General features: G+C 30.8%; 2 protein-coding genes across 2 annotated transcripts; one reads left to right on the forward strand and one right to left on the reverse strand.

Annotated features, from left to right (window-relative positions):
* Positions 1 to 9,543: 9,543 nt before the first annotated feature.
* HELRODRAFT_175925 (hypothetical protein) lies at positions 9,544 to 10,163 on the forward strand (the record flags this gene model as incomplete). Its single annotated transcript, XM_009023289.1, has 2 exons — positions 9,544 to 9,772; positions 10,042 to 10,163. 2 exons carry the CDS (start codon positions 9,544 to 9,546, stop codon positions 10,161 to 10,163), a joined length of 351 nt encoding a protein of 116 aa, XP_009021537.1.
* Positions 10,164 to 13,669: 3,506 nt separating this feature from the next.
* On the reverse strand, positions 13,670 to 13,822 carry HELRODRAFT_148647 (hypothetical protein; the record flags this gene model as incomplete). The annotated part of the gene is made up of 1 exon (XM_009023290.1): positions 13,670 to 13,822. A coding segment is annotated over one exon (153 nt), but the record flags the coding sequence as incomplete, so codon positions are not given.
* Between the last annotated feature and the right edge of the window lie 413 nt (positions 13,823 to 14,235).

Consider the following 14,235-nt stretch of genomic DNA (forward strand, 5'->3'; position numbering starts at 1 on the left):
GCCTATTTCTCTTACTTCTGTGTGTTGTAAAATGATGGAATCAATTATTAAGGACCATGTTTTGAATTATTTTCTGACGAATAATTTATTTCACCGAAATCAATATGGGTTTTTGCCCGGACGATCGACGACTCTTCAGTTGCTGACATTTTTGGATAAAGTTACAATGGGTGTTGATTGTGATGAGGAGGTACACGTCATATATACTGATCTCGAGAAGGCTTTTGATAGGATATCTCACAATTGTTTGTTACTGAAACTAAAGAAATATGGATTCGATAACAAAATTCTTGTTTGGATAAGTGAATATCTTAAGAAGAGAAACTTCAGGGTGCGAGTGGGTGATGCATTGTCTTCAAAGTTAGATGCTACTAGTGGAGTTCCCCAAGGTAGTATCAGTATCCTGGGACCTCTACTGTTTACAATTTATATTAATAATCTCCCTTCAGCATGTGAGAATATATATCTTTTTGCGGATGATGCAAAGATGTTTAAAATTATCAAATGTCCAGATGACTTGAAGTCCATGCAACTAAATGTGATCAATATGTAAAATCTGTTGTTGACTCTCCAAATACAAGTGTTTTTAAATCTCGTTTGGATTTGTTTTGGGGTGATGCTAAATTTCAATATAGGTGATACTTTTAAACTGACGGTTCAATTGGATGTGTGTGTTGATAAAGTAGGAATGGTTTGAGATTTTTAATCTATTCGTATGATTGAATAAGAATTTTTTATGGATGGATGGGAGTGGATTAATGAGAGAATTACTTATGCAACATTTATAATACTCATTATTATGAGGTCAATGTAATAATTATCATATGGTAAAAATATGAGCATAAATATAGGTAAAAATATGTATTTGTTTTATTTTTTATCAGTAATGACTGGGAATATGTATGATTGACTTGGATTGATTATTTCATTACACATTTATGGTTGAATGCATGTGGGTATTTCATTTTTAAATTTTTTGGTTAATTATATTTTATATTGACTTCATAACTTTCTTATTATTATTATTGTTTTTCATATGATTGTTTGGTTTTTTTTATTGATTGGTAAATAGTTAATGAAATTTCTAGGTTCTAATATAATTATCTGATATAATAATTAATGATTCATGAGTAGGTGGGTATATGAGTTGGTATATGGGTAGGGGAGGTTAAGGAAATTAAATGGATGCATGAATGTTTGTTTATTTTTTCTATTGCATGGGAAATGTGTAGTTAATATTATGCTATTCAGGTGTAGGATGGGATTAATGGGGTTAGATGGATAAAGTATTTTATTATATCTTGGTTTATAAGTTTGCATTTATGGTGACACTCAAGACACTGTTAGTGTTAATTTATTGTTTTTGGAAATTATTTTCAATCTGCCATGGTATAATGCATTATCTTCGTGGTTATACTTGTGAAGCAATTGTACGAATGTATCGTGGTATGCATGTATAATACTATGTATTATTTTCCCTGTAAATTCGGTAATGGGCAATAGCCCGTGCTTTGTTCAAATAAATAAATTGTGCTTAAAATTAATTAAAATTTTGGTTTTAAACTCATGAAACTTGACAATGGTTTACGACCTATCGTTAGAAAAATCAAAAAAATTAAACAGGAAGCTAATATATATATATATATATATATATATATATATATATATATATATATATATACATATATATATATTCATTTATTTATAATACATATATTAGAAAAATTAAAACAACAGTGAAATTATTTATAATTGGAAAAAATACTATATATATATATATATGTGTATATAAGTATATATATATATATATATATATATAGATCACTGCTTTTCTACATTATTCAACTTGTAGTTGAGTTTCTCAATTTTTCTAACTAGATTTTTATCATCTATCATCGTTTTTTATTTAACCTTAATAAATAATTTGTGATAAAAGTCTTGTCAGAAAAATTGAGAAACTCAACTACAAGTTGAATAATGCCGAAAACGCAGTGATCTTTATAAAGATGATAAAAGCCTCGTTAGAAAAATTGAGAAACTCAACTACAAGTTGAATAATGCCGAAAACACAGTGATCTTTATAAATAATTGTTTTTATGATAGTCTAAACCCAAAATATATATATATATATATACTATATAACTACACTGATGATGGCAGTTGATGCCGAAAAAAGCTTTTCTGTAGTAATAACGTTATTAATAATTTTTTGTCAAAAATGTCAAATATTAAAAGTTTTTTATTTAACCTTAATAAACTTCATCAAGATGATAAAAGCCTTGTTAGAAAAATTGAGAAACTCAACTACAAGTTGAATAATGCCGAAAACGCTGTGATCTTTATAATTAATTGTATTTATGATAATCTAAACCCAAAATATATATATATACTATATAACTACACTGATGATGGCAGTTGATGCCGAAAAGAGCTTTTCTGGAGTAATAACGTTGTTAATAATGTTTTGTCAAAAATGTCAAATATTAAAAGTTTTTATTTAACCTTAATAAACTTCATCAAGATGATAAAAGCCTCGTTAGAAAAATTGAGAAACTCAACTACAAGTTGAATAATGCCGAAAACGCAGTGATTTTTATAAATAATTGTATTTATGATAGTGTAAACCCTATATATATATATATATATATATATATATATATATATATATATATATAGTTTTTGTTTGAGTTGAAATTATTTGGATATTTTGAATATTTCTTCTAGCTCTTAGTTAACATTGGTTATTATATAATAGCTTTAATTGTTGTTTCTCTTTTTCAGGTACGACATTTACTTAATTAAGGCTAAATTGATTTAATTAATTTATTATTTTTTATTAATAAAATCGTTTCTCTTTTTCAGAGCAACACAATTTAGTTGTTATATGTCGAACTCTATTATAAAACAACAATTCTACAGCTATTGAACCATGGACAAATTGAAATTTGAAATCATGTCAATTGATACCATTGGGGGACTTGGTGGCTCACGTTCAACTAAAACATATTTGCATCTTCTGGTAGACCACTTCACAAGATATTCAAGCGATTTTATAAAACTTGTCAATACAGTATCATCAGAAAATAAAATAGGTCTCATTCTATCGGATCAATATCCGAGTATAAACTCAAAGGAATTTAAAAATTTTCTGGATGAAAAAAATATAACTATGGTTTTCACTGCAGTGAATGCGCCCTTTTGAAATGGGCTCAATGAGAGATTAAATCAAACATTAATCAATAAAATATGATGCAAGATTAATGAGAAGAAAAACAAATTAGCATGGACAACTATTGCTCAGGATTGTACAAAAAAATATAATGAAACCGAACACTCTGTGACAGGTTTTTTGCCAAAATATTTATTGGAAGGAAAAATTGATAATATTTTACCAGAGGAATTAAAAAAAAAACATGATATATAATGATTTATTGAAAGATAGAACAATAGCATTGGAAAGAACTATAAAATCACACAATTATAATAAAAAACAATTTGATAAAAAAAGGAAAATGTACGAAATAAAAATAGGAAAATTTGTATATGTTGAAAACGGAAATTTATTAAATAGAAAAAAACAAGAGGAATTACAAATTGGTCCCCACCAGGTTTTGGAAAAATTGTCAAACTCAATTTATAGAATCAATACAGGACACAAAAAGTTTGAATCCAATCTTTTCCACATTACAAAACTTGTTCCTGTGCCGGATGAACCTAAGTCTTCTTTTGAGGGAGAGATGTAATGAAGGATTTCCACTTCATTATGAATGGTGTACAACGATATTGTGTTAATTGTGAAACGTTTGACAGATAAAATATAAGTTTTTGTTTGAGTTGAAATTATTTGGATATTTTGAATATTTCTTCTAGCTCTTAGTTAATATTGGTTATTATATAATAGCTTTAATTGTTGTTTCTCTTTTTCAGGTACGACATTTACTTAATTAAGGCTAAATTGATTTAATTAATTTATTATTTTTTATTAATAAAATCGTTTCTCTTTTTCAGAGCAACACAATTTAGTTGTTATATGCCGAACTCTATTATATATATATATATATATATATATATATATATATATATATATATATATATTTACACACACACACACACATATATATATATAAGCAATTTTCATCAATAATTTTTTTTCATAATTTTTTCATTCTGTACGAAAGAGGTTGATATGGGATTCTAATAATATATCACCATGTTATTTTTGTTACTATTAAATATTAAAGGTTACTCTTTTTTTACGTTTGCTTCAGAGGTTTCAACGACAAACACACAGCGTATATGAATACGCGTGCAAACAGCGCATCATACACATTGCATATGATAGGCGGAGATCTCTTTGTATTCGAGCCCAGTCATTGCAATAGCAAGGCCAGGCGCCTTTAACTATTGAACTATTACGCAACTATTATTGGTTGCATAGTTGTTGTTGCTAATTTTTTGTACTTTGCGTTCTATTATTTTTTGGATCAATCCATCAATCAATGATCCTCCTTTGTCCATTAGGAGACCATCGAAGTCGATGGTGTACATCTAAGCATGTTTTTTACATTACTTTTTTCTTTACAAAAACCTTTTCTATCTTTGGCCACTTTTATTAAGTTTAAAATACTAACACCAGTTCATTCAGTAATTCCATCTATCCATATCTTTGCTGGTCTACCAACTTTTTTCTTCCAATCTCTTTTTTTCATAAGTACCATCTTAATTAATCTGTCTTTCCTCGTTCTACAAATGTTTCCGAAAAATCCCAATTTTTTTTCTCTGACTTTGTCATATACATCTTTCTGTTTTCCAAGTTAATTTCTGATGGTTTCGTTCTTTACTTTCTGCCTCCAACTGATTCCCAACAGATTTCGGTAACACTTCATCTCAAATGCTTCCAATCTTTCTTTGTTTTTTTTCTTTATTGTCCAAGTCATAGAACAAGTTCAGAAAAACGCAAGATTTTATCATTCTCAACTTTGTTTTTATAATTATATTTCCACTTTTCCATATTTCCTTCAATGATGCGGACATTCCATAGGCTATTGCTATCTTTCTGTCAATTTTTTGTGTGCAGTTGTTGTCACAGGTTATAAGACTGCCAAGATACACAAACTGGTCTACTTGTTCGAGTTTTTCTGATTTTATCTGAAATTACACATTGTTTCTGTCTTTCCACCTAATCATCACCTTTGTTTTGTCTTTGTGGAGATGCTACCCGTGATCTTTTCCACCAACATGTGTTAGTTCAATTAGCTTCCTCACTGGAAACTAGATGATCTATATCGTCTGCAAACCTGAGATCTTTGACAGTTCTCCTTCCTATGTCAATTCCACCCAATTTCGAATTTTTCATTGTACTTTGCGTTCTATTATTTTCAATCAATGATCCTCTTTTGTCCATCAGGGAACCGTCGAGGCCGATGGTGTACATCTAAGCATGCTTTTTACGTTTATTTTTTCCTTTTTTCTTTCAAAAAACCTTTTCTATCTTTGGCCAGTTTTATTGAATTCAGAATACCAACACCAGTCCATTCAGTAATGTCATCTATCCATTTCTTTGCAGGTCCACTAATTTTTTTTTCAATCTCTTTTCCTCATTAGTACCATATTAATCAATCTGTCTTCTCTCATTCTACTAATGTGTCCAAAAAATCCCAATTTTCTTTTTCTGACTTTGTTATATACACTTTTCTGTCTTCTAAGTTGATTTCTGATGGTTTCGTTTTTTACTTTCTGCTCTCAACTGATTCTCAACAAATTTTGATTACACTTCATCTCAAATGCTTCCAATCTGTCTTTGTTTCTTTTTTTTATTGTCCATGTCTCAAGTTCGGAAAATTGCAAGATTCTATCATTTTCAACATAGTTTTTATAGATATATTTCCACTTTTCCATATTTTCTTCAATGATGCAAACATTCCATGGTCTATTGCTATCTTTCTGTCAATTTCTTTGGTGCAGTTGTTGTCACATTTTATGAGACTGCCAAGATACACAAACCGGTCTACTTGTCCGAGTTTTTCTGATACTATCTGAAATTCCGCATTGTTTCTGCCTTTCCCCGTAATCATCACCTTCGTTTTGTCTTTGTTGATATGCAGCCCGTGGATTTTTTCCACTAACATGTGTTAGTTCAATTAGTTTCTGTAGACTGTCTTCATTAGAAGCTAGAAGATCTATATCATCTGCAATCTGCAAACCAGATATCTTTGACAGTTCTTCTTTCTATGTCAATTCCACCCAATTCCTAATTTTCCAATTGTTCCATTGCTCTTTCTAACAATGCTATGAATAGTATTGGTGATATTGAATCGCCTTGTCTGCTTCCAATGTCTGCCTTAATTCAATTTCCAAGTTCTGTATCTATTATTACCGACTTTTTTGAGTCTTTACAAAGCTTTTTCAATACTTTGACCAGCTTTTCTGATGTCCCCATACTTTCTAATGTTGCCAACAAACCTTCATGCTAAACAGAATAAAACGCTTTCTTAAAATCAACAAAGCAATGGTAAATTGTCTGAGCGCTACTTTTTGCATCTTCCATCAGCAGACTCAACATCAGAATTTATTGGATTGCGCTTCTGTCTTTTCTGAAGCCTGCTTGTTCCTCATGCAGACTTTTTCTAGTCGTTTATTATGACTGTCAGCATGACCTTGCATATGTGCGAAATTAGTGCAATTGATCTGTAATTATTGAAATCTTTTTGGTTATCCTTTTTCGGCAGCATAACTAGAACTGACTTGCACCATCCTGCTGGCCACTTTCCACTTCCCCAAATTTTTCGATAGATTGTGTGAATTTTTTTACACACGACTTGTCCTCCTGCTCTTATCAGTTCTATCGGAATACCATCCTTTCCTGTACTTTTGTTGTTTATTTTACTCATTGCTCTTGTAATTTCTTCTCCCGTTATTTCACTTTCTTATTTATTGATTGTTTTTCTTTTTTTCAAAATTCCAAGCATTTTTTTGTATGTGTTCTTGTCTGTGAATAAGTCTTTAATATATTCAGTCCACGTATCTTTAATCTTTTTACTTTCTGTTGGGATGTTTCCGTTTTTATCTTTAACAATCCTTGACATATTTTTCTGTTTTCTTTTTAACTGTTTAACCAGCTGGTACGACTCTTTTTTCTTATTTTGCCCAATCATCGTTTCTACCTTTTCACATTTACTATTAATCCATCTCCTTTTATCTAAAGCACTCTTTTTTATTTTTTTGGCAGACTTCTTTGAATTTCATCTTATTTTCTTCACTCTGTCTTTTTGTCATTTTCAAACTTATTTTTTTCTTCTACAAGGTTCCATGTTCCATCGCTTATCTTAATTAATTTAGATTTAAGTTTCACAAAAATGATATTGAGTACTTGAATAAGCAACTCAATATCCGATTCAGGGGGTGTATAAAGAGCATATTAATATATTACTGCGTTGTTTAATTTGATTTCGATACCCAAGTAGTCAATTACGCAAATATATATATATATATATATATATAATATATAATATATATATATATATAATATACATACATTTATTGATACAATTTTTTGGCTCTTGCGCTCTCGACGCGTTGTTTTTTCCAGTCTGTTTTGCTGAATTTTGCAAAGAAGTTTTTGGCAATTTTGGCTTTTTTTGGAAGAGTTTTTGTTTGTGATCATCAGGAAAGCGTTAATGTTTAAGTTTCTGTAGTTTTTTTGTTGGTTTTGGGATATTTGGTTCTGTTGAAACTCTTTTTTTTGTTCATCACCTGCCGAGTATTTAATTACTGGCTGTAATTATAATATTTATTTCGTCCCATTTTTAAAACAGCTCATTGGCTGTAATATTTTATACTCAAACTAATTCTAGTTTCTTAGTATCTCATTGGCTCTTAGTATCTCATTGGCTCAAAGTTTTGGCTGTGAGATTTATTATCCTTGTACAACGTGTGTTGTACTACTCGTTCTAGTTATTTGCAGTTATTGCTCTGTTGTCATTGATTCATTGTTGGTTCATTCATTGTTTGTTGGTTTTCTCAGTTGATTGCTGGTTTGTCAGTTTGTTTTTTGTTTGTTTATTCATTTGTTATGTCGAAGTGTTGTAAGTGTCCTCCTGAGAGTAGCAAAACAATTACCAATTCCGCTGTCACACAATGTTTGACTTGTGGTTGTACTTTGCATGCCACTTGTCATGGTACCATAGAGGATTTTTTGATATTTATGAATGGCTGTCATAGCATAATGATTTTTTGTGATTCTTGTTTACCGCTTTTTTAAATGTCTTGACAAATTAGAGGATGAAATAGGGTCTATTAAAAATTCACTAACTGAGGTTAGCTTACATGCTCTTTCAGGATCAAAGGTTCAAGATGAACTTACTTCCCTAAAAAGTGATATAGAAAAAAGCTGGTCAAGCTTGTTCAAAAATGAGATTAATAATAGTATTAAGTTGATTTGCATTAAAGTTAAACAAGTTACCAAAAAACTTGATCATGATGCTGAGCTTAAAAAGCGCGCTAACAACATTGTTATTTTTAATTTCAGGGAAAATGATACTATCAAATATGATAACGTTTGTATATTAAATTTTATCAACAAGTTGTGTGGTAACAAAGCTAATGCCAACTCATTTTTTTTGAAAAAATTGGGGACTAAAAAAGATAACTCAATTAGACCTGCATGGTTGATGTTTCGTGATGCTGCTATTAAGTCATTGATTTTTAAAAATGTGGGTTTGATCAGAACTATGGATGATGAATTTCTTAAAGTTGTCATTAGACATGATTTAACGTCTGAACAGCGTTTTGAATTTTAAAAAAGATGGATAATTTTTTACACAGGGTGAGGGGCAATCCCGGCAATTGGCGGATCGTTCGGTTTCCAAAAACGAGTGTTGGTTAGATTTTTCATTTCATGACAAATTGTTTTTTGGTCTTCTGAATATATGCTCCATTATAAATAAGCATACATATGTTAATGAAATTATTATTGATGGATTGGATATTTTGGTTCTGAGACGTGGCATCGCGCGTCTGATGACTCATCCATTAGGCTTGCTTTGCCACCCAATTATTCCTATATTGATTTTTTGAGATTAAATGATCACACTCAGGGTGGTATTATTTTTTTTAAGTTCTTTTAGAGCCAAAAATTTGAGTTAGCTGTTTTTCATACAATTGAGGTTGTTTCTATCAAATTTGTCTTTGGGAATACATCAATCATTCTTATGGCGATATACAGTCCTGGCTCTAGGGCTATTTCAACGTTATTTTTTGATGAATTATCATGACATTTTTCTTTAGGCTGACAATATCATTATTGTCGGTGATTTCAACATACATGTTGAGAAATATGATGATCTAAATACCGTCAAGCTTTTTGACATTTTTTTTTCATTTAATTTAGACAATAGAATTAATTCACCCACCCATAAATTAGGCGGAATATTAGATTTGGTGGTATCTTCTGACTGTTTAAAGCTATTTTCATGTGATATTGATCCAGCAGACAATTCCCTGTTATTTCCTGTTTGTAGTAAACAGCATTTTTTTGTCAATAAAATGGTTCGCTCATGGCACCGCATTGACGGGGTCAAATTTTCTGAGCTTATCGTTAATTCATCATTTCTTTACTTATCGGAAAGTTTGAATGTAGATCAATCATTGCAAATATTCACTGATGAGTTTCTTAAAATTGCTGATCAAGCAGCTCCTCTTAGGCCTCTTCATTCTCGTTTTGTTTCTGTGGCCCCATGGTTTGATGATGATTGTAGATCATTGAAAGTTAAATGTTGGTGAATTGAAAGATCACTTATGGGTCAGTCTGATGAACATTTATTGGTACTGGTGCTTACTGAGAAATCAAAGTTATTTGCTAAAAAAAAGAATGACTATTGGTCTAATCAGGTTCGTTTGCATTTGAATCAGCCATGGTCCACTATGGTCCACTGGTAACAAAATTCTTTGTAGAAAGCCTGTTGTGAATTCTGCGGTGTCTGGCGTTGATGTTTTAGTTTATAATTTGTCTGAATTTTTTTACAGCAAAATTACTTCCATAAGGGAGTCAGTGCAATCTGGGGATTGTATTTGTTAATGCTCCATTGGATGTCGGTGGAACCTGTGCATTGTTGGCATTTGAGGAATGTATGGGTGCTGATATTTGTAAAGTTGTACCCGTCTAGCTGTTCTTCGCTTGATTTGGTTCTACCTCATGTTTTTAAGAAATATGTTGACTTATTTCTTCCATTTTTATTGCATATTGTCAATCTATCCCTTAGCTCTGGCCAGTTTCCCTCCTTACTGAAACATGCTGTGGTCATCCCTACTCTGAAAAAACCTAGCCTTGATAAAAACATATTGGCTAACTATCGCCCAGTCTCTAACCTTCCGTTTTTGGCTAAAATTATTGAGAAAATTGTCAACAAGCAGTTGCTATTTGTCTGTTAAAGGTCTTCTACCGTCTAGCCAATCTGGTTATCGGCGATTCCATTCGACTGAAACTGCACTTACCAATTTAGCTTTTAAATTGTTAATAGCAATTGATAAGCAAAAAATTTCGCTTCTTGTTTTGCTTGATATGAATGCGGCTTTTGGTTGTGTCGATCATGTGATTTGAATTGATAAATTACTGCATTTATTTGGTTTTTCGGGTATCGTCCTTTCTTGGTTGAAATCTTACTGTGTGATCGTACTCAGCAATTTTTGTTTAGTAGTGAAGTATCTGATGTTGAAAGATTGTTGCTTGATGTTCCTCAGGGATCTGTGTTGGTCCGTTGCTGTTCTTGTTGTATGTGTCTGATCTTTTTGAAGTTGTTAATAGGCATGGTTTTAAATGTCAGGCTTCTCATTCTGGTTTTGCTGAGTTGCTAGATAACCTTGTTGTTTGCTTGTCAGATGTTAGTAAATGGATGTCATCTAATCGCTTGAAATTGAATAATAGTAAAACACAAATTTTTGCCATTGGTACATGGCAGCAGCTGTCTAGAATTGATATTAAAGGTTTATTTTTTGAAGGAATACATATTGATTTTTGTATGAGTGCTAGTAATCTGAGTATGATATTTGACACAAATATGTCTATGAAGCCACATATTAAGCGTCTTGCTAGAGACTGTTCAAATCAACTAAGGTTGTTGAAATCCGTAAAGCATTTACTTGATGTTCATACACTGAGTTGTCTGGTCCACGCTTTTATACGTTCTAAAGTGGATTATTGTAATGGCCTATTCTATGCAGTCACAAACAGTTATTCAGATGTTGCAGTCCATTCAGAATAGAGTTGCGAAACTTGTTTCTGGACGTTTTAGGTCTGATCATGTCATCCCCATTTTGAAAGACTTACACTGGCTGCCCGTTAAAAAACGTATTACTTTTAAATGTTAAACGTATTACTTGCAATGTTTATGTTCAAATGCTTGAATGGTATTGCACCTGGTTATCTGATTGATAGGTGCACTGCATGTCTTATTCAAGGGCATTCCTAAAAGTTACATTCTAATGATCGTAACTTACTTTTTGTGGCCTCAACAAATCTTGTTACAGGTTCAAGAAATTTTTAAATTGTTGGGCCATCTGTATGGAATAGCCTGCCTTTGGAGCTGCGTGCTTCAGGGCATTCAATTTTATCTTTCAGGAGGGAACTAAAAACGTTTCTGTTTGCACAATGAGCGCTTTGGTTGTTTGTTTCAGCGCCTTTGAGAATAGATGAAAGAGAGCTATATAAATCTGCCTTAATAATAATAATAATAAAATAATATATACATACATATATATATATATATATATTAGGGATGCACCGGATTCAGGTTTTTCAAATCCGGCCGGGGTCGGACTTGGCCGGATTTAAAATTCAAAAACCGGCCGGGGCCGGAGCCGGGGCCGGATTTTAGTTACCATTTTACATACGTTAGAAAAAATACTCACATTTACGGTTATCTACATGTTGAACATCAAAAAATAACACCAAGCAAATAGTTAATTAATTCAAATATATGAATAAGCTATGTGATACGCCAGATTCTGTACACAAAGATCAGCTTAATTTATGCATAACCCATGTTATAGCATAAAGAAACTTGTCCAGCTCACCTCATAATTAGTGATGTTGTAATTATGTGTCATGTATGCCTACATATATATTATGTAGCTTTATGATCCGTCATATACAACTATATAGTATAAACACGTGCACAAGTTCTTTTACACAATGATCAGCTTATAATTTATGCCTAACCCATGTTATAGCATAAAGAAAATTGTCCAGCTCATTTCACAATTTGTGATGTTGTTATTATGTGTCGTGTATGCTTAGCTTTTAACTTATTGACATAAAATTAATTGAATTCAATGAAATTTTGTTTCTATTTATAACATTTTTAAATGTCGATAGACGCTTAAATCCGGCCCTAAATCCGGCCACCAAATCCGGCCGGGCCGGATTTGAAAAAAAAGCCGGATATTGGCCGGAGCCGGGGCCGAACTTCGGTGCATCCCTAATATATATATATATATATATATATATATATATATATATGTGAATAGATATCATATATATATATAAGTGAAATTGAGAAGTTTTCTTTGTTTTATGGTTTTAGAATTTTAGATTTCAAGATACAATTAACAATTATGAAACTATGGAAGAAGAATGTAAAAATCTTTAAACCGAAGTTTTCTCACACTGGCTCCAGGAAAATAAGTAGTATTCAGTTAAGCTATACATGTTGTATATAACAATATATTATAATAAGTTTATGTCTACGTGATATAAAACAGACAAAACAATATTGAAAAAGATATTCATGAAGAATGTCAAAATAACCAAATTAGATGACAAATTTCAACTCAGAATTTACTATGCTAGCAATGAAGTTTTTATCCCCTGTTCTTAAAAATAACTAAAAAGAAACAAAAGTCAATAATGAAAAGTAGTCACCTTATATATCTTATATATTTTTTTAAATGTCCTATCTGCAAATGTGGGCTCTGAATTTCAGAATATATCGGACATACTATTTCTACATTGACATGAAGATTAACTATGCATACGCAAAGGCGTGAAACAAAAAAACATTTAACCAAAACTTTATTTCAGTTATATCACACAACAACTCTTAAGCGACCAATCAACCAAACAACAAGCCAAATTTTTGATTTGTTGTTTGGTCGCTTAAGAATTTAAATTGAAAAATATTTGTATAACAGCTAAAATGACATTAAAGTTTTAATTTTTGAAAAATGTTATAATGTAATTTAAATAATATGATTGAAGTCAAAATACATTTATTTATATCAGGCAAAAATTAGATGGCATCATGACGCTAGATTATTGACCGATCAAAGAAATATTTTTACTATAATTGTTATAAATAATAAAATAAAATAAATATATAATTATATATTTTATAATATTGTATAAAATAACTAAAATGTTTAACTATTCGTTAAATGCTTGACTATTTGATTAACAAATATTCTGGAAAAATGCCTAAAAAATAATTATATTATTCACTTTAAAACGTTATACCCAAATTTCAATTCAACATTGTATTATGAAATATGATATATTCATTTTTACCTTCACATTGGTACCCTTGTTTTCCAAGACCCCTGAAAACATCATTTTAAAGAATTTAGAATGTCGCTTTGCCTACCGGCATCTTAAAAATGAAAAAATTAAATTAACAAACCAGATGAAATCTTTACAGTGACTGCAAAAGGTTGGTTGTATAAAAAATCTTGGCAAAAACAAATGGTTTTTAACGTTGAATATATTTTTATGGCGAAGAGCACCTTGTCGTTTAACTTTGTTTCCACCATCATCATTCTTATTATTATTATCAACCTGTGTTGAGTCACAATCTAAGTAATCATTGTTGGCGATAATAACTCCAGTGTTGGATAAATTTTCAGTATTTGTGGTCGATGCCTGAGTAGGATCCATTTTTTACAGACGCTGAAAGATATCGGCATTTGAACAAGTTTTGACTAAACTTACAGAATATTTTATTTTAATAGATAACAAATAAAAAATATTTTTATTTTTCGACTAAAATTAAACTTTAAACGCAATTGCAATAGAGTTTTACCTTATAATGTTGCAATAAATGCGTTGAAATAAACAAAATTTTAAACTTTCAAGTGTTCAGGTGAAGTATTTTAACAAAACAAATGCTCTTATCAATTCATTACATTATGATTATAACGTATATTTGCATCAACATTTTCTGAGATTTTGTCATACTAAAGTTTTGA

Source organism: Helobdella robusta, assembly GCF_000326865.2.
Source record: "Helobdella robusta unplaced genomic scaffold HELROscaffold_35, whole genome shotgun sequence".
NCBI classification, from domain to species: domain Eukaryota; kingdom Metazoa; phylum Annelida; class Clitellata; order Rhynchobdellida; family Glossiphoniidae; genus Helobdella; species Helobdella robusta.